At 36.0% G+C, this 26,025-nt stretch overlaps 1 protein-coding gene across 1 annotated transcript in view; it reads left to right on the top strand.

Moving 5' to 3' along the window:
• ZNF804B (zinc finger protein 804B) overlaps positions 1 to 22,548 on the top strand; it is a 502,873-nt gene extending 480,325 nt beyond the window's left edge. Inside the window, exons 3-4 of the mRNA XM_065884313.1 lie at positions 12,675 to 12,805; positions 18,888 to 22,548. Of these exons, the coding sequence (XP_065740385.1) occupies positions 12,675 to 12,805; positions 18,888 to 22,548 (3,792 nt within the window). The remainder of the gene's footprint in view (positions 1 to 12,674; positions 12,806 to 18,887) is intronic.
• Positions 22,549 to 26,025: the final 3,477 nt, after the last annotated feature.

Below are 26,025 nucleotides of genomic sequence, written 5' to 3'. Positions count from 1 at the left end.
GACTTTATCTGAAAAGCCAGCAGACCAGAAGATAGTGGTCTAGAGTCCCAAAGAACGATCTTGCCCGGGTTTGGGTGCTAGTTTTTTTTACAGAACAAAGAGGCTGGAGGTGAGGAGGTAAAGTTAAAAAGGTGATAAGTTGTTGCAGATATCTCCTGGCTCCTGCCAGACTCTGGAAGGGATGTGTTAATTTCTTCTTTCCTGCAGCCATTCACAAGTGGGCCTGGTCAGGATGTTTGCTGTGAGCTTAAACAAAAGTATTTTAGCTTGAGGCTCAAGCATGGGAGGCAGGATTCCTGGAGATGGGTCATTTGATATTTTAAGCTATAGGCAACATCCCTTTAGTGATTAACTTGTAGCAAACACAATAGAATACAAAGGTTAAAGTAAAAGAAATGGGAGGAATTCCCTGGCGGTCCAGTGGTTAAGACTTGGGCTTTCACTGCTGTGGGCGGGGGATCAATCCCTGGTCAGGGAACTAAGATCCCATATGCTGCAGTGTGGCCAAAAAAATAAGTAAAAGAAATGGATCCAATATGGAGTCAAATTTGTTCTTCCCTATTACACTAGTGAGTGACATAGACAAGATACAAATGCAGGTCTGATTTCAGAATCGTTGTCTTAACCCCTACAGGGTGTTGGCTACCATCCAAACCCCTCTGGAAACCAGAGACTGTTTTAGTCCCTGTATTGTTAGGTGCTACTTTCTGTCTTTCTTACTTCCCCTCACAGTGAGTTTCAAACTCTCACCTGCTCTAACGCATTCACTCTGAGTTCCTACAGCTATGCAACTTATAACTGAGCTTCTGTATTTCTTTGTAAATGTGTGAGGGAGCAGTTTTTCCTTGTCTGGATCTGATCTCATTAAGAGCTGACCTACTATATACCCACAAGAAACTTTTGTTTTTGTCCAAATGTTTTCGTTCTTTAAATTGAGTAATATTACTGATAATTATAATGTGCCATTGCTTAAATAAATGAATTTTTATCAGAAAAGGGGAAGAAAAATAGAAACTTGGGAAAATCTGAACTAAATGATCTTCCTGGCAAAATTTGACCTCTGGATTCTTGGAAATCCTCTTTAACCGTCCAGTATCAAACAGTCCTCGTTTCATTAGACAAATCAGCTCCTGGAAGGGTCTTTTATAACAGGCATGATCCCCTTGAAGTAACCTGTTACAGAAATATTGGACTTGCAATTAACATTTTGTTGTAGTTTTGTGGAGGGGCATTGAAAACTCCTATTATAATAATTGTGGATTTAACTTTTCTCCTTGTAGTTTTATCCATTTTTTCTTTGTGTATTTTGAAGCTATGTTATTAGGTGCATAAACATTTAGGCTTATTTGTTAACCTGATTAATTTACTTCATCGTATGATGAAATACACTTTCTTATTCCTAGCAATATATCTTTGCTCTAAAATCTATTCTGTTTCATAGTGATAGAGCCCCCCCATCTTTGGGGTTTTTTTTGACATATTTATTGGAGTAAAATTGCTTTACAATGGTGTGTTAGTTTCTGCTGTATAACAAAGTGAATCAGCTATACATACATATATCTCCATATCTCTTCCCTTTTGTATCTCCCTCCCACCCTCTCTATCCTACCCCTCTAGGTACACACAAAGTACCGAGCTGATCTCCCTGTGCTATGTGCCTGCTTCCCACTAGCTATCTATTTTAAACTTGGTAGTGTATATAAGTCCATACCACTCTTTCACTTTGTCCTAGCTTACCCTTCCTGCTCCCCGTGTCCTCAAATCCATTCACTACGTCTGCCTCTTAATTCCTGTCCTGCTCCTAGGTTCTTCAGAAAAAAAAATTTTTTTTTTTTTAGATTCCGTATATATGTGTTAGTATACGGTATTTGTTTTTCTCTTTCTGACTTACTTCACTCTATATGACAGACTCTAGGTCCATCCACCGCACTACAGATAACTCAGTTTCATTTCCTTTTATGGCTGAGTAATATTCCATTGTATATATGTGCCACATCTTCTTTATCCATTCATCTGTTGATGGACACAGGTTGTTCCATGTCCTGCCTATTGTAAATAGAGCTGCAATGAACATTGTGGTACATGATTCTTTTTGAATTATGGTTTTCTCATGGTGTATGCCCAGTACTGGGATTGCTAGGTCATATGGTAGTTCTATTTTTGGTTTTTTAAGGAACCTCCATGCTGTTCTCCATAGTGGCTGTATGAATTTACATTCCTAACAAAAGTGCAAGAGGGTTCTATTTTCTCCACACCCTCTCCAGCATTTATTGTTTGTACATTTTTTGATGATGGCCATTATGACTGGTATGAGGTGATACCTCATTGTAGTTTTGATTTGCTTTTCTCTAATGATTAGTGATGTTGAGCATCCTTTCATGTGTATGTTGGCAATCTGTGTATCTTCTATGGAGAAATGTCTGTTTAGGTCTACCACACATTTTTGTATTGGTTGTTTGTTTATTTGATATTGAGCTGGCTGCATGAACTGCTTGTATATTTTGGAGATTAATGCTTTGTCAGTTGCTTCATTTGCAAATATTTTCTCCAATTCTGAGGGCTGTCTTTTCACCTTGTTTATGGTTTCCTTTGCTGTGCAAAAGCTTTTAAGTTTCATTAGGTCCTATTTGTTTATTTTTGTTTTTATTTCCATTTCTCTAGGAGGTGGGTCAAAAAGGATCTTGCTGTGATTTATGTCATAGAGTGTTCTGCCTATGTTTTCCTCTAAGAGTTTTATAGTGTCTGGCCATACATTTAGGTCTTTAATCCATTATGAGTTTATTGTTGTGTAGGTGTTAGGGAGTGTTCTAATTTCATTCTTTTACATGTAGCTGTCCAGTTTTCCCAGCATCAATTTTGAACTGGCTATCTTATCTCCATTGTATATTCTTGCCTCCTTTATCAAAGATCAGGTGACCATATGTGTGTGGATTTATCTCTGGGATTTCTATCCTATTCCATTGATCTATATTTCTGTTTTTGTGCCAGTACCATACTGTCTTGATTACTGTAGCTTTGTAGTATAGTCTGAAGTCCAGGGGCCTGATTCCTCCAGCTCCGTTTTTCTTTCTCAAGATTGATTTGGCTTTTCGGGATCTTTTGTGTTTACATACAAATGTGAAATTTTTTGTTCTAGTTCTGTGAACAACACCATTGGTAGTTTGATAGGGATTATATTGAATCTGTAGGTTGCTTTGGATAGTATAGTCATTTTCACAATGTTGGTTCTTCCAACCCGAGAACATGGTATATATCTTCATCTGTTTGTATCATCTCTAATTGTTTTTTTCAGTGTCTTACAGTTTTCTGCACACAGGTCTTTTGTCTCCTTAGGTAGGTTTATTCCTACATATTTTATTCTTTTTGTTGCAGTGGTAAATTGGAGTATTTCCTTAATTTCTCTTTCAGATTTTTCATCATTACTGTATAGGAATGCAAGAGATTTCTGTGCATTAATTTTGTATCCTGCTACTTTACCAAATTCATAGATTAACTCTAGTAGTTTTCTGGTAGCATCTTTAGGATTCTCTATATGTACTATCGTGTCATCTGCAAACAGTAACAGTTTTACTTCCTCCTTTCCAATTTGGATTCCTTTTATTTCTTTTTCTTCTCTGATTGCTGTGGTTAAAACTTCCAAAACTATGTTGAATAATAGTGGTGAGACTGGCAACCTTGTCTTGTTCCTGATCTTAGTAGAAATGGTTTCAGTGTTTCACCATTGAGAACAGTGTTGGCTGTGGGTTTGTCATATATGGCCTTTATTAGGTTGAGGAAAGTTCCCTCTATGCCCACTTTCTGGACGGTGTTTATCATAACTGGGTGTTGAATTTTGTTGAAAGCTTTTTCTGCATCTATTGAGACGATCATGGTTTTTCTCCTTCAGTATTTTAATATGGTGTAGCACATTCATTGATTTGCATATATTGAAGAATCCTTGCATTCCTGGGATAAACCCCACTTGATCATAATGTATGATCATTTTAATGTACTGTTGGATTCTGTTTGCTAGTATTTTGGTGAGAATTTTCGCATCTATGTTCATCATTGATATTGACCTGTAGTTTTCTTTTCTTGTGACATCATTGTCTGGTTTTTGTGTCAGGGGGATGGTGGCCTCATAGAATGAGTTTGGGAGTGTTCCTCCCTCTGCTATGTTTTGCAAGAGTTTGAGGATAGGTGTTCACTCTTCTTTAAATGTATGATAGAATTCGCCTGTGAAGCTATCTTGTCCTGGGCTTTTGTTTGTCGGATGATTTTTAATCACAGTCTCAATTTCAGTGATTGTGATTGGTCAGTTTATATTTTCTGTTTCTTCCTAGTTCAGTCTCAGAAGGTTATGCTTTTCTTAGAATTTGTTCATTTCTTCCAGATTGTTGATGTTATTGGCATACAGTTGCTTGTAGTAATCTCTCATGATCCTTTGTATTTCTGCAGTGTCAGTTGTTACTTCTCCTTTTTTATTTCCAGTTCTATTATTATGAGTCTTCTCCCTTTGTTTCTTGATGAGTCTGGCTAATGGTTTATCAATTTTGTTTATCTTCACAAAGAACCAGCGTTTCGTTCTATTGATCTTTGTTCTTGTTTCCTTTATTTCTTTTTCTTTTATTTCTGATCTGATCATTATGATTTCTTTCCTTCCGCTAACTTTGGAGTTTTTTTGTTATTCTTTCTCTAAATGCTTTAGGTGTAAGATTAGGTTGTTTATTTGAGATTTTTCTTGTTTCTTAAGGTAGTATTTATTGTATTGCTATAAACTTCCTTCTTAGAACTGCTTTTGCTGCATCCCATTGGTTTTGGGTCGTCGTGTTTTCATTGTCATTTGTTTCTAGGTATTTTTTAATTTCCTCTTTGATTTCTTCAGTGATCTCTTGGTTATTTAGTAGTGTGCTGTTTAGCGTCCATGTGTTTGTATTTTTTACAGATTTTTTTCCTGTAATTGGTATGTAGTCTCATAGCATTGTGATCACAAAAGATACTTGATACAATTTCAGTTTTCTTAAATTTCCCAAGGCTTGATTTGTGATCCAAGATATGATCTATCCTTGAGAATGTTCCATGAGCACTTGAGAAGAAAGTGTATTCTGTTGTTTTTGGATAGAATGTCCCATAAGTATCAATTAAGTGCATTTTATTTAATGTATCATTTAAAGCTTGTGTTTCTTTCTTTATTTTCATTTTGGATGATCTGTCCATTGGTGAAACTGGGGTGTTAAAGTCCCCTACTATGATTGTGTTACTGTCGATTTCCCCTTTTATGGCTGTTAGCATTTGCCTTATATTGAGGTGTTCCTATGTTGGGTGCAGAAATATTTCAATTGTTATATCTTCTTGGATTGATCCCTTGATCATTATGTAGTGTCCTTTTTTGTCTCTTGTATTAGTCTTTATTTTAAAGTCTATTTTGTCTGATATGACAATTGCTACTTCAGCTTTCTTTTGATTTCCATTTGCATGGAATATCTTTTTCCATCCCCTCACTTTCAGTCTGTATGTGTCCCTAGGTCTGAAGTGGGTCTCTTGTAGACAGCATATGTACAGGTCTTGTTTTTGTATCCATTCAGCCAGTCTGTGTCTTTTGGTTGGAGCATTTAATCCATTTACATTTAAGGTAGTTATTGATATGTTTGTTCCTATTACCATTTTCTTAATTGTTTTGGTTTTGTTATTGTAGGTCTTTTCCTTCTCTTGTGTTTCTTGCCTATAGCAGTTCCTTTAGCATTTGTTGTAAAGTTGGTTTGATGGTGCTGAATTCTCTTAGCTTTTGCTTGTATGTAAAGATTTTACTTTCTCCATGGAATCTGAATGAGATCCTTGCTGGGTTGAGTAATCTTGTTTGTAATTTTTTCCCTTTATCACTTTAAATATGTCCTGCCAGTCCCTTCTGGCTTGCAGAGTTTCTGCTGAAAGGTCAGCTGTTAACCTTATGGGGATTCCCTTGTATGTTATTTTTGCTTTTCCCTTGCTGCTTTTAATATTTTTTCTTTGTATTTAATTTTTGATAGTTTGATTAATATGTGTCTTGGTGTGTTTCTCCTTGGATTTATCCTGCATGGGACTCTCTGTGCTTCCTGGATTTAATTGACTATTTCCTTTCCCATATTAGGGAAGTTTTCAACTATAGTCTCTTCAAATATTTTCTCAGTCCCTTTCTTTTTCTCTTCTTCTTTTGGGACACCTATAATTCAAATGTTGGTGCATTTAGTGTTGTCCCAGACATCTGAGCCTGTCCTCAATTCTTTTCTTTCTTTTTTTTTTTATTCTGCTCCGTGGTAGTTATTTCCACTATTTTATCTTCTAGGTCACTTATCCGTTCTTCTGCCTCAGTTATTCTGCTATTGTTTCCTTCCAGATAATTTTTAATTTCATTTATTTTGTTGTTCATCATTGTTTGTTTGCTCTTTAGTTCTTCTAGGTCCTTGTTAAACGTTTCTTGTATTTTCTCCATTCTATTTCCAAGATTTTGGATCATCTTTACTGTCATTACTCTGAATTATTTTTCAGGTAGACTGACTGTTTCCTCTTCATTTGTTTGGTCTGGTGGGTTTTTACCTTGCTCCTTCATGTGCTGTGTATTTCTCTCTTCTCATTTTGCATAACTTACTGTGTTTGAGGTCTCCTTTATGCAGACTGCAGGTTCACAGTTCCCATTGTTTTTCGTGTCTGCTCCCAGTGGGTAAGGTTGGTTCAGTGGGTGTGTAGGCTTCCTGGTGGAGCAGACTGGTACCTGTGTTCTGGTAGATGAGTCTGGACCTTGTCTTTCTGGTTGGGAGGACTGTGCCTGGTGGTGTGCTTTGGCGTGTGTGTGAACTTATTTTGATTTTAGGCAGCCTTTCTGCTAATGGGTAGGGTTGTGTTCCTGTCTTTCTAGTTTTTTGGCATGGGGTGTCCAGCACTGGAGCTTGCTGGTCATTGAGTGTAGCTGGGTGTTAGCATCGAGACGACGATCACTGGGAGCACTCTCACTGATTGATATTCCATGTAGCTGGGAGGTCTCTGGTGGTCCAGTGTCCTGAGCTCGGCTGTCCCACCTAAGTTGCTCGTGCCTCACACCCGGCCAGAGCACAAAGACCCTGTCATTCACACAGCTCAGAAGAAAAGGGGGGTAAAAATAGAAAGAAAGAAAAAAATAAAATATTTAAAGTTATTAAAATAAAAAAAATTATTAAATCTAAAAAAGTAATAAAGAAATAAGAAAGAAAGAAAAGAGTTACCAAACCAATAAAGAAAACCACCAAGGGTAACAAGCACTAAAATGTATAGTAAAAAAAGAAGAAAAAAACAAAAACGGACAGACAGAACCCTAGGACAAATGGTAAAAGCAACCTATATGCACAAAATCACACAGATAAGCATACACATACACACACTCACAAAAAGGGAAAAAGAAAAAGTTATATATATATTATAAAAAAGAAAGAGAGCAACCGAATCAATAAATAAATCCACCAATGATGATAAGTTCTAAGTACTAAACTAAGATAAAAATAAAACCAAAAAGAGATTAGATGCAGAAAGCAAACCCCAAGTCTACAGTTGCTTCCTAAGTCCACCACCTCAATTTTGGGATGATTCGTCGTCTATTCAGGTATTCCACAGATGCAGGGTACATCAAGTTGATTGTGGAGGTTTAATCCGCTGCTCCTGAGGCTGCTTGGAGAGATTTCTTTTTCTCTTCTTTGTTTGCACAGCTCCCAGTGTTCAGCTTTGGATTTGGCCCTGCCTCTGCATATAGGTCCCCCTGTTGCATCTGTTCTTCACCCAGACAGGAGGGTGTTAAAGAAGTGGCTGATTAGGGGGCTCTGGCTCACTCAGGTCAGGGGGAGGGAGGGGTATGGCCTGCAAGGCGAGCCTGCAGCGGCAGAGGCCTGCGTGACATTGCAACAGCCTGAGGCACGTGTGTGTTCTCCTAGGGAAGTTGTCCCTGGGTCACGGGACCCTGGCAGTGGCGGGCTGCACAGGCTCCCAGAAGGGGAGGTGTGGATAGTGACCTGTGCTTGCACACAGGCTTCTTGGTGGCTGCAGCAGCAGCCTTAGCATTTCATGCCTATCTCTGCTGTCCGCGCTGATAGCCGTGGCTTACGCCCATCTCTGGAGCTCATTTAGGCGGTGCTCTGAATCCCCTTTCCTCGCACACGCAGAAACAATGGTCTCTTGTCTCTTAGGCAGTTCCAGACTTTTTCGTGGTCTCCGTTCCACCTAGCTTTGGTTCACTACCCCCCTTCAGGCCGTGTTCACGCAGCCAACCCCAGTCCTCTCCCTGGGATCTGACCTCTGGATTCCGAACCTTAGTTCCCAGCCCCCACTCACCTCAGTGGGTGAGCAGACAAGCCTCTCAGGCTGGTGGGTGCTGGTCAACAGCGATCCTCTGTGCAGGAATCTCTCTGCTTTGCCCTCTGCACCCCTGTTGCTGTGCTCTCCTCTGTGGCTCTGAAGCTTCTCCCCTGCCCACCCCCATCTCTGCCAAAGAAAGTTTGCCTCCTTCACAGCTCCCTCTGAGAGGTGCAGGTCCCATCCCTATTCTTTTGTCTCTGTTTTTTCTTTTTTCTTTTACTCTACCTAGGTATGTGGGGAGTTTCTTGCCTTTTAGGAAGTCTGAGGTCTTCTGCCAGCGTTCAGTAGGTGTTTCGTAGGAGTTGTTCCACATGTAGATGTATTTTTGATGTATTTGTGGGGAGGAAGGTGATCTCTATGTCTTACTCCTCCGCCATTTTGAGGGTCCTCCCCTCCATCTTTTTTTGACTAGTGTTGACATGATATATCTCTTTACATTTTTTTCTTTTAACTCATCTTGTCTTTATTTTGAAGTTTGTTTTTATAGCCAATGTATAGTTGATCTTGCTTTTTTTTAATTGAAACTCTCATTCTGTACCTCTTAATTCCAGTGTTTAGACCATTTACATTTAATTTGGTTAGTGACATATTTAGATTTTGTGATATTGCTATTTGTTTTATAATTGTCCCATCTATTTTAATTTCCTTTTTACTTTTTTATGCTTTCTTTCAGATTGAGTAAATTTAATTATTTTCTTTTATCTTCTTTGGTGTCCTATTGGCTGAAACACATTGTTTTGTTATTTAAATGGTTGCTGTAGGTTATATAGTATATTTCTTTAACTTATCACAGTCTGCCTTCAATTGTTACTATATTATTTCATGCATAGAATAAGACCTATCAATATTATATGTCATTTCTCCTCTCTTGGGCTTCAAGCTATCATTGTCAAATATTTTATTTATAAATTTTTTATAAACACCAAAATACATAGCTATTGTCTTTTTGTTAAATAGTCCAGATACGTTCAAATAATAAAGAATATGTCTTATTCATCATTATAGTTACTATTTCTGGTGTTCATTCTTTTTTGTGGACACATATATCTACCTGTTAGTATTTTCCTTTTCTTCAGTGATATTCTTTATTTCTTATCATGTGGGTGTGCTGCTGTTAAATTCTTTCAGCTTTTAATGTTTGAAACCATCTCTATTTCACCTTTTTTAAAAAAGGATATTTTCACTGCGTATAGAATTTTATTTTGAATAGTTTTAACTTTTCTTTCAGAAATTTCAAGTTGTTGCTCCATTGTATTCTCAATTGCCTTTTTCCAGTGAGAATTCTTCTGCCATCCTAGTATTCATTCTTCTGTACAGAAATATATCTTTTCTCTCTGGATGCTTTTAAAATTTTTAATTTTTTTCTTGGTTTTGAAAATTTTGATTATGTTGAGCCTTGGTGTAGTTGTCTTCATGTTACTTGCGCTTGAGGTTTTGGGGGGTGGGGGTGGGAATCTGTGGATTTAGAGTTTCCAGAAAATTTGGAATATTTTCACCCATTATATTTGCAAATATTCCCTCCCCTTTCTTCAGAGACTCCAATCACGCAATTGTCCACTGTGTCTTTTCTACTTTTTGAATATATGGTATACAGTTATAACTGTCTTAATGCAGTGTTCTGCCAATTCTATCATCTGTGTCAGTTCTGTATTGGTTTTAGTTGGTTGACTTCCTTATTTTTGGCTGTGTTTTGGCACTTCTTTGCATGTCTAAAAATCTTTGATTGTGTGTTGGATGTCATTAATTTTCCCTTGCTTGTGAATTTTTGTATTTTTTAAATATTCTTGGATTTGGTTCTGAAATGCAGTTATGTTACTTGGAATCAGATTTATACGTTTACTTCTTGATAAAATGATGAAAATCATTTGTTAGGCAAATGTAAAATAGTGTTTAATCTATGGCTAATTATTCTCTAGTGAAGCAAGACTCCCTGAATTCTCTACTCAATGTCCCAAGAGCTTTTCTAATTTTGTTGGTAAGAACAGGCACTATTCCTGGTTCTATATGAATGCTAGGCATTCTTTCCTTTAGTTATTGCAGGTGGTTCTTTTCTTGGCCTGGAATATTTGCCTCACACACATGCACTGCTGATCAGTATGGTGAAATTTTGAAGGGCTCCCTCTGCAGATCTCTGGGGGGATTCCTCTGCATGGTCTTGAGCACTCGACATGGGCCAAGCCAAGCCTGTGGCTAGAGGTCTTCTTCCAGTTTTCTGTGTTCCTTAAAAGTATTTTAACTTTGCTGACTTCCTCAACACAGCAATGCTCCATCCCACCCCCCAATCTATCTTAACTTTTCCTGTGTGCTTCCAAAGCATCTTGTGTCCACTCCTGTTAAGAAACTCAATACTATCTTATAAAAGTATCTGTTCATTTGTCTGTCTCCCTTGAGGGAAAAATAGTTGATTTGTACATTTCTATATCCCTAGTACCTAGTAGGAGTTAACAGTATTTGCTGTTGGATGAATGAGACCAAATTCTCAATCATTTCTGTAACTCAGATATAGGAGTACAGTATTGGAATCTGAAAGGCTAATGAAAGAAACAGGTATACCTGGAAGTTTCAAACAGGATTCCAATAATGAGATTCAAGTATCAGATATTGTGAGTAAATGAATCAGCTTCCTCTCCTAGGTGGTTCAGGTTTTATATACCAGTAATATCAAACATTAAATAAATATATTGTAGAGTATTTTATGTTCAAAAGTAACTGAGAGTTAAAAAAAAAAAATCCCTCTCCTCTTTACCAAAGTAACCATGGTCTTTCTTTGATGCAGTTGAACTACATTCTCTGTGGGCTCCTACATTATGTTGCATGATTTCCAAAAGGTCTTTACTCATAAGATAAGCCTTAACCCCAAGAACTAGATGATTGTGCACATGGGGTCTGAGGAAGTGTGAGTAGAAGGGTAGTAGAAATGCAAATTTTTATAAGCCTTTCTGTCTTCTGACCAAGGCTATCCTTTAAGTTTTAGACCCTGTGCTGTTATCAGCTCTAGAGAATTGTTGATCCTTTTTTTTTTTCTGATAACCATGGGCCATAATTTTATTTTTTGAAAACTTCTGGTTTTTAAAAGGCTCTGAAGCTTTTGTCAAAAACTGAGTTCAGGTTGACACTACTCTTCTCCCTGTGGCTGTTTCTAGTTCTGTGAAACACTTGTTCTTTGTGCTCAGAATATTCTCTCTTTGAAAGAATACTCTGCCTCCTTCCTTAAATACTTAGCCTGGAAGCAGTTATTTGGCTATCGTCTCCCCTGAGTATGTTCCCTTTCAAGAAGGAATCTAATGATTGTAAAGGTCTTGGCACTTGTTCTATGGCGGGGTGAGGGGATAGTCTACTACAAAGTTATTATCTCACTTGATAGCTATGTAGTTTTTGTCATTCCTGGAAAACATGTTTTTATACTTGATTTGGGAAATAAAAGCAGATTAAACGGACACAGATCTCAGGTAGTTTAAAGTCACTTTATATGGGTTAAGAAAGGCTAATCTTCAAACGTACTCTTAAATCAGGATTAAGACCCAAACTTCAAGATGCTCATTTGATTGTGACTGTTTCTCAATTTGTTCAATATCATTAGGTGAGTTTAATGACGGATTCTGAAGTAGAAATCTGAACAGGTAATGAGTAACATCCAATCTTCATGTAAGTCAATTGTTTTACAGAAAAGATTAATTAAAAGAAGTAGTAATTAAATTTAAATCAAGCAAGGCCCAGCCTCTATCCTGAGTTTAAATCCCTGACCCATTTTTTCCCTTCTGGATACAATACAGAAATTTGAATTGGATAATATCTCCACCAGAAAAAAAATGAGTTAAGAATTGCATTTAGAACTTTGAACTAAATCTTTTCACAATAACAGATGTTCTTTACTGAAACAAGCTCATTTCACCCAGTGTATTTAATCACACCAATTTTCAAGAATGAGAGTAAATATGTTTTATAAGTGAGAGGGCTGGAGACAGTGCATGGAGGAAAGTGCATCCCATAACTCCCTCTCCCTTTATACACATTTATATATTGCATATTTTCTCCATTTATGTTTTCACAGGCACAGAGATGATTGCAAATACATACCCACGGTGGTCCTTGTCAGGACTGGGGTCCAACTTTGCAGCACATTTCTGCAGTGACTGTGACAAGCTTTGATAAATAATCCAGTTGACAACTAAATTTATCTTGGAGCAGAGAATAGAATTGATGGAGAAGTTGCTTTTACTCTCCCTATCCAAAAATTCACCTTTGTACCCAGGACAAAGTTTAAAAAGGAAGTTTTTGGTTGGAAAAAGATATATTACTTATTCATAGTGTCCTTTCTGTTTGTCTTCTTTTGTCCACAGAGACTGAAAGAATTAAAGCAACGTGAATTTGCTAGAAATGTAGCTTCCAAGTCATGGAAAGATGAAAAGAAACAAGAAAAAGCACTTAAGCGACTTCATCAGCTGGCTGAGTTAAGGCAACAGTCTGAATGGTAAGAATTAAAGGTGCCTAAGATGGTTCAAAACTCTCTTCAACTTCTGGGGAAATTTCAGTGATAAATTTACTTGGTTCACTATAGCAATGTAAACAAATTATAATTAATCAACAGATATATCTGAAGGCAAATGTTCCTAATAGTTAAAAGTCTATAAATTAATGACTTTGACATCTGGGTTTTTTCTTTCCCAGTATGGTTAATGTGTTCTTTAATGAAATGATCCAAGAATGATTCTAATATACTAGCATTTATTCTATCCAGGTGATTTATATGGATCTATATATCTCTTTCTAATTATTTTGAGTTTTGTAATATTAATTTTGAAAACCATAAATAGCAATGCATCTTTTTGGGGAGGAACTAAATCTTCTGTGCATTCTTCTGCACGCACCTGAAACTAGAATAAATGGTACTATCATTGTCTGGATGACAAACAAGATGTAATTAATGCAGTTAAATCTACCACACAGTGCCGTTTAAGTTGACAATTATAACAAGCATTATACTAATACATTCTTGTAGCTGAAAAATAGAAGTTTTACGTGAGCTTAGAACTGCTGAACGTTTTGAAGTGAGGAGATTGTTACCTGGAACTCAATTACATTTGCAAATTGTGATTTGTGTTCATATGAATCATAGTGTAGAACACTAATGTAGCTAATTAATGTAGTTGACAGCATTCTGGTGAATTGTAACACTTATAGCTCTGTGCCAGAATTTAAACTCCTATTGTTTAAATGAAAAACAATATACAGGACTTCCCTGGTGGTGCAGTGGTTAAGAATCCGCCTGCCAGTGCAGGGGACACGGATTCGAGCCCTGGTTCAGGGAGATCCCATATGCTGCAGAATAACTAAGCCCGTGTGCCACAACTACTGAGCCTGTGCTCTAGAGCCCGTGAGCCACAACTACAGAGCCTGTGTGCCACAACTACTGAAGCCCATTTGCCTAGAGCCCATGCTGTGCAACAAGAGAAGCCACCGCAATGAGAAGCCCACACACCACAACGAAGAGTAGTCCCTGCTCGCCGCAACTAGAGAAAGCCCACATGCAGCAACAAAGGCCCAAAGTAGCCAAAAGTAAATAAATAAATTTATAAAAAAAGAAAAAGTAAAACGATATACAATAAGCTTGGGAGTGAACAACTCAATTATATTAGCATAAAATATTAGACCTCATATTTACTTTTAAGAAAATATTTATTTTTTAGGATCAATTGTGAGTAAAGACACAGTATTCAGCCTTCAAATATTCATGTATTTGCACCACTGTCTTAGAGTAATTTAATTTACCTATAAAAATACAAGAAAATATAATCATATTAAAAATAAATGAGAAATTTGCTATAAAGAAAAAATAAAGGTTGGAAGACCATGTGTCCAGAGGTGAGGTTAATACAAAAATGCATGCTCTTAGGGAGCATATGATCATAGAAACAGGACACATATCTGGTACTGAACTTTTTACTTGCCAACACAATGAAGATCTTAAAATATGTTATTCAAACACATTGTCAATAAGATATCAGACAGCCCTTGTCAAAACAGGACTTAGAAGGAAAAGTCTAATGGTTATTAGGTGGCATGCAGGAGAAAATTGAGGGAAGATAGTTAATTCCCGGGTGATTAATTATGAGGTACAAAAAAAACTGAAAAAATAAGACAAGCCTTGCTATAGAGATACACACTTTAGATAGGTTCTTTAAGGCCACACAACAAAAAATCTGAGTAGCCTTAATGTAATTTTGGTTCATCTGTTACTACGCAAGTTGTCACACTTTGACATTTCTCCTTACTGATTCTGTATTTTCTTTTGGAAGAAATAGACAAAGGATCAGAGGAGCCTTAATGATGATGATAGTGATGGTGATGATGCTTTCATTTAGAAGTTCTAAGTTTGTAGATCTACCCATGAAGTGTCTTCCAAAGTAAAAGAAATTAAAAGATATACTCTACTGGGGTTGAGCTGCTCTTTTAAAATCTTATCAATTAAACAGACACAAACCTAGCCATATCCTCTATAGAGTAGGTAGGCTCTCTAAGTCCCAATCTGATCATATTGTTAGGGAAATGATGGGTGTTCAGCTTTCCAGATACATAACTTGGAGCTAGGCAAATTACTTCATTCTTTTTCTATTACCTTCCATCTGCACTCCAGGCAATTGTTCTCTCTGATTAAGTAGCCTCATGGCCTAAGGGAAGTCACTTAATAGCATTATTAAATATTTTCATTTTGGCAGCTGAATTGACAAGTGAAAAAAAAAAATCACCTGGGTTACTTCTCCCCTGGAAAACCTTTGTCCTTTATTCTCATAAAGAGGGCTTCTGAGTAAGATGCTACAGATAACAAGAAGGTTCTTCCATGGCCCTGTGGAGAAGAGAGGTGAATTTACTGGTAGTAAGAATATTTGAATCAGACTGATGAAAAAAATGATGGCAGAAAACTGTTAATGGATCTTGACAAGGGCAGTCAACCTTGGTCAGCTCTTGGGTAGATCAACCCAACATGGTGCCTCAGCAAAACTAGTTCTTTTATTGGGGGAGGGGAGAGATTCACTCTGTTTGCAAACTTCTACTATGTGTAAGTCTACGTATAGTGCATCTTGATATGGACATTTTTTCAAATTTTAAAAACTGTGGAACCATTGATTCTGAGAATATAAAGGTCTTTACATAAGAGCTGGATAATGTGGGACATTAGGAAATTACATCACTTAAGGAAATCATGTTATTTTGATGTGCTTTGTTTCCTGTTTGGAAAATGTACTTCTTGAACAGGAAATAATTAAATTGTGCATATGCTGAGTTACCAAGAACTAGAAGTTGGGGGGAACTGTCAGAGTGGGCAATCCATTAATAAGAACTAAAGGGCTAACTAATGTCATTTTAAAATTATAAATAAAAATAATTATGTAAAAAATACAGAAATAAACTAAGTGTTCTAGAGGAGACAGTGAAATCATAAATGAGGGTATGACTATAAAGATTAAACCTTTAACTATGTCATAAGGCATAAACTTGAATTAAAATAATAGAATTTTAAATACCACAAAGATAGAAAACTAGGATTTTAAAAAATAATAAAAGTAAATTAGATTTAAAATAGGGGTAGGGCCTTCCCTGGAGGTCCAGTGGTTAAGACTTTTCACTTCTGATGCAGGGGGCTCGGGTTTGATTCCAGGTCAGGGAGCTAAGATCCCCCAGGCCTTGCAGTGTGGCCAAAAAAAAAAAAAAAAATTACGATAGGGGAAATTAAAGTTTTCAAAGCAATGAGATAAAAGTTTAAAGCATAAAAATAAGAGGTATAAAATATTAATAATGAGGATAAAATGTTAAACTTGTGACAAAATATAATCATAAGTGTATATTGAACTGTAAAGTGAGAACAAGAATAAGGACAAGGAGAGCAAAATGTAATACAAAAACAATAAGAGCAAAGAGGTTTAAAAATATTTGAAAGAATATAAAAGGAAGAAGCTTACACATATTAGAAAGATAAATGGTAAAAGGAAACAGCAATACAGGAAAGAATGTTTAGACTAACATAAATCAAAGCAAGAAAATGCACAAAACTCTGCCAGAATAATAAGCAAAAATATTATATTATTAAGGAAAAAATGGAATATAAAAATAGTCAAATATCTGCATCATAATGGAATCAGAAGGGGTAGAGTGATGATATACATACACCAGACTTTTGAAATAATTTTTGCTAAGTGTAGCACAGATAATATCAGATTGAAGTTGCTAGAGAAGGTAACTTAATGCAGATGTATTACCCCTACTTATTCCAAAATAATGGAAAATATGGAAAAGAATCTTTTTGGCACTGAGGCAAAATTCAGTGCTGCAGGTATTTCTAAACCTCATCCTTCTATCCACAGGCTACAGGCACCTTTTCAAAAGACCAATAACTATAGTAAACCTCTATTCTTCCTATTTCTCTTTATGTTTGAAAGAAATATCCAGTAATTTGTATACCATCTTAGAGTATTTCCATTTCTCATATTAAATATGCCTAAACACCCTCTCTAAAGAATGTAAAACATGATTCAAAAAAGAAGATTAATGTGATGAATAAGAGAAAAGCTTTCATTATGAAATAGTTACTGTAAGGAGCAGACACTTTAAAATTTTTTCTGAAATTAGTTTTCCACAAGATTCAAAGGAGCACTACAGCTCTAAAGCTACAGACATTATTAGTTCATGGAGAGAGGGCAATCTGAAATCATTAAGGACTGGTGGCTAAAATTATTGTTTGTAAATTAAAATTTGTATGGGTATAGTAAACAACATATTGGTCACTGTAAAATATTGAATCCATAGAACAGAAATTAAAAACAAAATTTTTTTTCTGAACCAGAACAAAAGACTAAAAGTACTAGAGTACTAATATAAGTAGTAAGACTGAAAGATATATTCATGAGAGCAAATAAATTTAACTTATAAATTCTAGGATAAGAAACTAGGACAGGGAAGAAGAAATAATCAGAGACGTCAGAGAAGAAAATGTATCTGAGCTGAAGAAAGTTGAATTGGAAGTGCCCAGAAATACTGGCAAAAATTAACCAAAAGAGATCAATTTGTAAATATGGCCTGGTAGTGTTATATATATATAACACTTATGTATGTGTGTATATATATATATATATATATATATATATATATATATATATATATATATACACACACAAAATTTGTTGTATGTAATAAATATAACAAAATACATTATATATAAATAAAAAGGAAAATTTACAAAACCATATAAATACATGAGCAGATCTGTTTCAATATGAATGAAAGGAGGCTAATTAAATATGTCTCTGTAATAGTAAACATATAAAGACAGTGAAGCAATGTACATGAAATTTGGGGGACAAAAGGAATATGACACCAGAGTTCTATGTCAGTTGGCTGAATAGTTAAGTAAAGGCAATAAGAATTTCTCAGATGGAGGGCTAGGAAAGGACTCCTCCCCGTTAAAATTTAAGCTACATATGGAAAAGATATCAGTTGTTTTAGTACTGTTTACTCAAGCAATAAATGACTGCATAAAAATGAAGTAAAATTTGAAAATAGAAAAAGGCCGACAAAACACATCCAAGAATATGAAAAAAAGGAAAAGAAAGCCAACTCAAAGCAAACAAGCAAAGCAGCTCAAAGCAAACCAGCTCAAAGCAAGAAAAAGGAAAAGAAAGCCAACTCAAAATGATGTAATGTGTATTGCTTTCCCTCCAATAAGATTTGTTTTGTCATAGGGGTTTCATAGATAGAACATTAGAGGCAATTTTAATCTGAAGAGTTTCATCTCTTGTATGTATGGCTCTTTCCAGTTTTCTGACTGAATTACTAGTTAAGCTCAATAGAATGAATAATCTTTAAAGATCTGTTAAAAGATAAAACATATATGCAAAAAAAGATAGAAGAAAAATATTTTGGTGAGTAAGAAGCTAAAAAAAGGATTTCAGACTAATTGAAGATATTGAGATGGCATGTAAATGAGTATTACTTTCTTATAATTGATCAAATTAATGACAAATCATAAATAAAGAACTAAGCATCCTGTTTCAAAAGGAAACAAACATGAAAGAATTTTAAGACTGAGGAAACAAAAATTATAGAATGCTAGAACTTTAAACAAAAAAGCAAATAAAAGAGATAAGTTTATGCTTGGGAAGTGACTTTTAATTCCATTTTATTTCCTATTTAGGTGAAGGCACTGATTGGAGAACTCTGCAAAATAATGTTAAATCTGTATTCCAAAGAATTAGTAGGTTCTGGAGGACATAATGTGATGTAAATGCGATACTTTATTTTCTTTTGCAGCACTCGCATAAGATATTCACCTGCTATTGCTTTTTGCTAATTTCAAAAGAATCCACTTGAGATGCATTTTAGAAATAGCCACTATAAAACATAGATATACTGAGTTATATAAGCATAGTGAAATTGTTACATTACAAGACATAGTTAATAAATAGTATCAGAACCCATCATCAAACACTATAAAATGTTCACATATAGGTAAGATTTCAAATCTGATGTCTTAATCATTTAAATATTTATTCTATTTACAGTGTTTCTGGAAATGGACCAGCATACAAAGCCCCCAGGGTAGCTATAGAAAAGCAACTCCAGCAAGGAATTTTCCCAGTTAAGAGTGGCAGAAAGGTATCGTGCATGAAGAGTGCTCTTCTCCTTAAAGGAAAGAATCTCTCCAGAAGCATTTCTGATAAACAGCAGTCCACCACACCAAATCAACACCAGTTACAAACGGACAGATGTTTGTTTGGAAATCAGGTACCACAAACACCCTCAAATCTTAGCAATGCAAATCACAGGACAGGAGTGTCATTTTCTTTTTCCAAAAAAGTGCATCTAAAATTAGAATCTTCAGCATCAGTTTTCAGTGAGAACACAGAAGAAACCCACGACTGTAACAAGTCACCCGTCTATAAAACAAAACAAACCACAGAGAAATGCATGCGCTGCAGGTTTGCAAATGAAGATACACACCTCACTAAGGAAAAAGATAGAAACATCTTATCAAGCCATCTGGAAAGTATTTTACACAATCCCTTCTCCGTAAGTTCTGAAATTTTGCAAGACAAAAATGACTCTGTTGATGAAACACTAGAAGATTCGATTGGCATTCATGCTTCGTTCAGTAAATCTAACATTCATCTTTCAGATGTGGATTTTACTCCTTCCAGCAGAGCAAAGGAAACTAGAAATACAGTGAGGAACACTTCAGAAAACCTCAATAATCACTCATGCCAAGCAAATGTTTCCTCCAGCCCACCAAACATTTACAAGCACAGTGATGCCAGGATATTTGAATGTTTGGATGAGCTTCCATCAATAGAGCCAAGTGAACAAAGCAGTACAGTTCATCTGAATCCCAACTCCAGAAAGGAGAAGAAAGAAAAGTCATTAGATAAAATAGAAAGAGTTAGCAGAAATGTACAAGGTCTTGTGAGAGAGGCATATCCCCGTGATGTGAAGTCCAAACAACTGCCTTATCTCCACGTACAAAGCAAGGATGGCCATACCACTCTCCAGTGGCCTACAGAACTGCTTCTCTTTACAAAAACAGAGCCCTGTATCTCTTATGGCTGCAACCCATTATATTTTGATTTTAAGCTTTCTCGAAACACAAAGGATGGCCATTATCCAGAGGACTTAAAAACAGAATTGCTGAAAGAGCCCTCAGAAATGAAGACTACAATGGAAAACCAAGTCTCAGGTTTAATTAAAGACCAACAAAAACTGATCCAAGAAGATAATCCGTCTCTGAAACCAAAGATGATGTTAGCTAATCCAGATTGGGAAAATTTCCAGAGAAAACGTAATTTGGGCTACAACAATTCTAAGCCCAGCGCGAGTGAACATAATTTTAGTGCAAGTGATTTGGAAATGAAAAATCCTGAAGTGCCTGCTTACCGTGATATCTCTCTAAAGAATTGTGTAAGAAAGAATAATAATAGTGATAATGAACTTAAGGAACCTTCAAGGGCCCATTGGCAAAGCTGCCAAAGGGCAATTCTAAATGATGCAAATGAGGGCCTATCTTTTTCTCCTTATATCTCTAGGACTAAAAAACATAAACCGATTTCCTGTGATCCTCATTTGGATTTTGAAGATGGGAATAAATTCACCTGGAATTCTAGTCCTTACACAGTAAGGGGCCACAGTGACCATGGAAAGGACTTCAGTGTAATTTTGAATAGTAACCACATCAGTATGACCAGCAGGGTTTCTGGATGTGGAAAAGCAAGTTACAAGAGAAGTTCTCCAAAGGTGTCTGTGAATACATGTTCTAGCCCTTCAGACACATCCCCTGGCAGTACATCCAGCTTGAGAAGTACTTGTTCAAAGCATAGGTCCAGTAGTCATGGTAGAGGTAACTTGCTCTACTTTTGTAAAAGAGAACACAACTCAGTCGAAAGGCACAAACGGAAACGCCGAAAGCACAGCTGTCTCTTCTTATCTGATGAGCTAGCAAAGAGTGACTGCTCACAGTCTGAAACCCGGAGTGACAGGGGCTGCAAGTTGTGGGAATCAGTTAAAAATGAAAAATATTCAAAACATGGTTATGGTCGCTGCAGAGGAAAATATAAACTGGGCAAAAATCAACAATTTTCAGGGTCAAAATCCAAGAGAATCACCCGTTGTGATTCTAGCTCACGGTTTTCTTGTGCTGGAAACAGTGAAAATCCACCTAATTGCCAGGGACCTCAGCACAGCAGATTGGGCTCTTACTCAAGAGAGAAAATGTATTACTTAAATAAAAGTGAAAGAAGTCAACCGTCTTTGGACAGCCCTCATATTTGTTATCTGGAAAAAGTAAAACCCATGCAATGTAACTCTGGGAATATCAGCTGTCTTCTAAAGAACTGTTCAAGCAGCCCTTCAGAAACCACAGAGTTGAACACTGTAGAAGGAGAGAGGACTCCCCTGACAGCCAAAGGTCTTTTAGAAAGAGTACAAGCCAAGAAATGTCAGGAACAATCAACTCATTTTGAGATCTCTTCAAACAGCTGTAAAAATGAATCAGAGGCTCCTTCACAAATCCAATGCACAGTGCAATTTACACCACCAGGCTGTAACAGACATGCATTGCCTTTGTCTGAAAAAATACAGAACACAAGTAGAAGAAGAAAGGATAAAGGTAGTGCAATGCAAAGAACTATTGACAAAGACAAAGTCAAAAATTCCCAGACAAATGATTTTACTGTTTTAGTAGACACTGATTGTGATGATCATCTTTCTAAAGGTATAATTCACGTAGTAGCAGAGTCTCAGTTACCAAACATGAAAAAGTTTCCAACAACAAAAGAACAATCAGAGTCATTAATTAGTGAAGTCCAACCTTTTATTCAAAGCTGTGACCCAGTACCAAAAGATTTCCCTGGTGCTTTCTCATCTAATAGATATACTGGTGTTACTGATTCAACAGAGACCAAAGAGGACCAAATAAATCTAGACTTACAGGATGTAAGCATGCATATGAATCAGGTAGAGGGGAATATAAACTCTTACTATGACAGAACTATGCAGAAGCATGACAAAGTAGCAGATGACTTAGAAGTGTGTCATAAATCTCTCTCTCCCCCATTAATTCAACAGCCCATAACATTTTCACCTGATGAAATAGATAAATATAAGCTCCTACAGCTACAAGCCCAGCAGCATATGCAGAAACAGCTCCTATCAAAGCATCTTCGAGTTGTGCCTGCTGCAGGGCCCACTGCCTTCTCTCCAGCCTCTGCTATACAGACAGTTCCAGGTCACCAGCAGGCTTCTCTCACCACCATCCACCACACGTTCCTGCAGCATTTTGTTTCGGCTTCCATAAATGCCCATAGCAGTCACCTCCCTATAGCTCATCTGCATCCTCTTTCCCAGCCACATTTTAATCCATTCACATTTTCAACTCTGACTCCAACCATCATCCCTGCACACCCCACTTTCTTAGCGGGTCATCCCCTGCACTTGGTCACTGCTGCTCCCTGCCACCCATCTCACATAACACTTCAGCCCCTGCCCCCTGCAGCATTTATCCCCACATTGTTTGGCCCTCACTTCAACCCGGCCACAACTTCTATCATCCACTTGAATCCTTTAATTCAACCACTATTTCAAGGTCAAGATCTTTGCCATCATTCTTGCTCCAGTCAGATGCAACCATTAAATGGAGTGAAAGAGGCCTTAAATGTGTCAGCTCACTTGAACTAACAGGTGTTAAAGCCCCTCTTCTGAATAAATAAAACAAATTGTCACTACCTACAAAATTATGTATTTAAAGTGGTCTGATTATTATAAGATTTAAAATAGTGGTACCAATGCAAAATGTGACCAATATAGAAATATGAACTGAATTGCCAATGTTGAAATACAAGCATTTTAAGGATTTCTTTTAATTTGCAAAAATAATTGGACAAATTTAAAGTAGTTTGATGGAAAGGTAGAGGGAAACGTGTTAAAGATATTTTTGAATGAGTTCTCAATGTTATAAAAAATAGAAAAAAGTTAGGCAGATCATTAATATTACAAAGAAAATTAAATGAAACATAATACTCTATCTTCTAGGTGTTCGTTGAACGAGTGAACAAGTGAATGAATGAATGCATATTTGGTTTTATTTATCAGGTAATAATAAAAGGTCAGTGAAAGAAAATTGTGTTAAAAATTGTTCGTATGGTTCACTGTCGACTAACCTTTCAATCAATACAATGTTTCAACCAATATAAACTATATTTTCATAGGAAATAAGAGATGGCAAGAAATTTTCTGACTAATTCAAATTGAAAACTACTCTTCAATGCAAAACAGTCTTATGCAGATTGTATGGCTGAGTTTCTGTGGAAGATTGAATTAACTTCATTTCACACACTTCTATGTCAAGAGAATTTTGTAATTGTAAGAATCACCAACATCTAAAATTAATAATGTTTAATTTTTGTATAAGAAAACATATATAAACTATCATTAGTATTTGATAATGCAAAATAAAAAAATAAAGTATACTCAGAGTAATATTTTGTATATATTGGTCAAACTTTCAAATATTATTGGGGCTAAAATGTTAAGTTTTCTTTATTCTCCTACTCAGAAATCTGTGTTCAGCCAACATATGTATAACTGGAGAGGTAAAGCTTTGGAAATGTCAAAAATTTTACATGATATTTATTGAGAAAAATCTTAAAAGTATTCAGTGTATTTTGTTCAATTTTACTAGATATTTATAAAATACCATGAATGATGATGAATAAAATCACCATTCCTATAATTTTGCAAATGATTTTAAACATTCATCCAAAATGTTTTCTGACCCACAGAATTTGCATTTCTTATATCTGTATTTCTCAGTGGCCCTCCAGTTGTTTATTATTTTATATTCTTAAAAGAAAGAAAACTTGTGTGGCTGAACATTCCCCATAAGCATGGGTTTCAGAGGAAGTCAAATTAAACAAAAATAGAGGTAATCAGTCATCACTACTGTGTGTATGATGATGCAAACTCCTCTACCACTAGAAGATGAGAAGGATGGCTTATACAGCCTTGGCTTCACAGGAATGAGAGCTGTACTTACTGAAGGCCTACTGTGCACCAAGATAGGTTGAGCACTAAGCCCTCATTATCTCATTTACTCTTCACAAATGTATTGATATTTTGAGATCAGTATTATCATTCCTCTGTACAGATGAGGAAAATGAAGTTGAAAGATTAAGTTCTTAACACTTGAAAACAGTAGGAAAGGACATCTTTGATGCTGGTGAGGGAGAGATGAAGAGAGAAGAGAGAGAGAGAGAGAGAGAATAAAGTGAATTAAAAACTTTAACATAAACAATGTAGTTTCCTAGCTATCACCAGAAACTTGTGGGATGGAAATTTTGACTGGAGTATGGCAGTGAAAAAGCCTAGCTTAACTAAAAGGAATAGAAAAATGGAAACAAGACATCAAATAGCAAGAAATTCTATACCTGTGTGGAACTCCATAAAAGTGATTATAAGAGAACATTGATAAACATTGAGTGGATTCAAAAAAAGTGAAATAAATGGAATATTTCTTATAAAAGTAGATGACAAGTGGCCCAGCACATAAAAGGAAAAGTAATGTGGATGACTGTTTCCTAAAACAGATTACAAAGCTGATGTAGCGCTAAGACAGAGTAATTATGGGAATTCACTAGAAGTCTTATTATGAAAAAGACAGCACCTGGTTAATATTTATAATTCTCTTGGTGACAGTTTAACCTCTCAGAAGGTTAGAATAGAGAACCTCTACTGGGCACTTAATTTTGACTAACAAGGATAGATTGATATGAATTGATGGCATGGAAATGACCATCTTGTATTATCAGCAATGAAAATGTTCACTGGATATACTTACTGTCTTGGACTAAGGGGAAGCAGACTTCACCATTTAAATAAAAGATAACTTGTACTCCAGGGTAGGAAATTATAAAAGTTGTAGCATCACATGAGTAAAGCTACCATTACAAAAGATTCCAATGAGGCAGAAAAATGTAGTCCTTTAAACAGTCCAATATAAACTGAATGAGGAAAACATTCAGAGTAATTGTTCAAGTACCATACGTACATAAACAGTAAGACAATAGCTATGGATCAAAAATGAACAGAGATTAAGTCAATGCCTTTTAAATATCCCATTTATTGGGAAAATCAAAAGATTTTTTTTTGCTTCTGCATACTGCCAGGCAGATGATCTAATAACAACAACAACAATAATAATAAAGTAGTGTTACTTAAATCTGAATTTGTTTTGTTTTCCCTATTAAGGAGAAAGTTCTTCAAAGTGGAAATTATAGAACCAACATGGATAAGAGTTTTGGAACATACAGAGAAAATTATTTCCTTGCCATTTCAAATAAGTTTGAATCTTCACATTTACAAGAATCTTACCATAGAATATTAAAATTTCCTGAAGAAGACCTCATGACATCAATCGTCCTTGAGAAATTAGGCAGACTGGAAGAGAAATTAGAACAAGCATCTCTACTTTTATGAAAGGAACAATATTTAATATAGGTATTACTGATTTAAAAGTTAGCATATTTATAGAGAAAAATTTAAGCAGAGTGTTTAATGAAGATGAAAAGATAATCATTAGTAACCCTAACAGGTATACTAAAAACAAATAGTACAAAAACATAAGTATTTTATTTTTCCTTTATTCACTTTATTTTCTTTCTCATTTAACAAGTGTATATTAAGGGCCATGTGCTAGGCAGTAATCTAACTGGTGTTGATATAATAATAATCAAAACGAGAAATAATGCCATAATATAATTTAATTCTAATTGAGTCATGCAGACAAAAACCAGAATAGACAAGTGATATGACGCTATGCCAGATGATGATAAACACTGCTGAGGAAAATAAATAGGGAAAAGTAGATAACGGTGCTTGGGCAGGAGTAGTGGCTAAAGTACAATTTGAAATAGGGTAGTCAGAGGAAGCTTCACGGTGAAAGTGGTATTTCAGCAAAGACCTGAAGGAAGTGAGCATTCTAGGCTAAGAGAAGACCAGGTTTCAACAACTCGTTGAGTATGCTTGTCATACTTAAAAGATAGTATGAGAACATAGTATGTGCCTGGGAAAGAAGGTTTCAGAGACAGAATTATGGGAGATAAGGTCAGAGAAAAAATTTTGGAGCAAAATCATGTGGGATCATGCCAACCATTATAA

This window comes from Phocoena phocoena, chromosome 9 (genome assembly GCF_963924675.1).
Source record: "Phocoena phocoena chromosome 9, mPhoPho1.1, whole genome shotgun sequence".
NCBI lineage: Eukaryota > Metazoa > Chordata > Mammalia > Artiodactyla > Phocoenidae > Phocoena > Phocoena phocoena.
The sequence above is the reverse complement of the archived record's forward strand: the minus strand, read 5'-3'. Positions and strand labels throughout refer to the sequence as shown.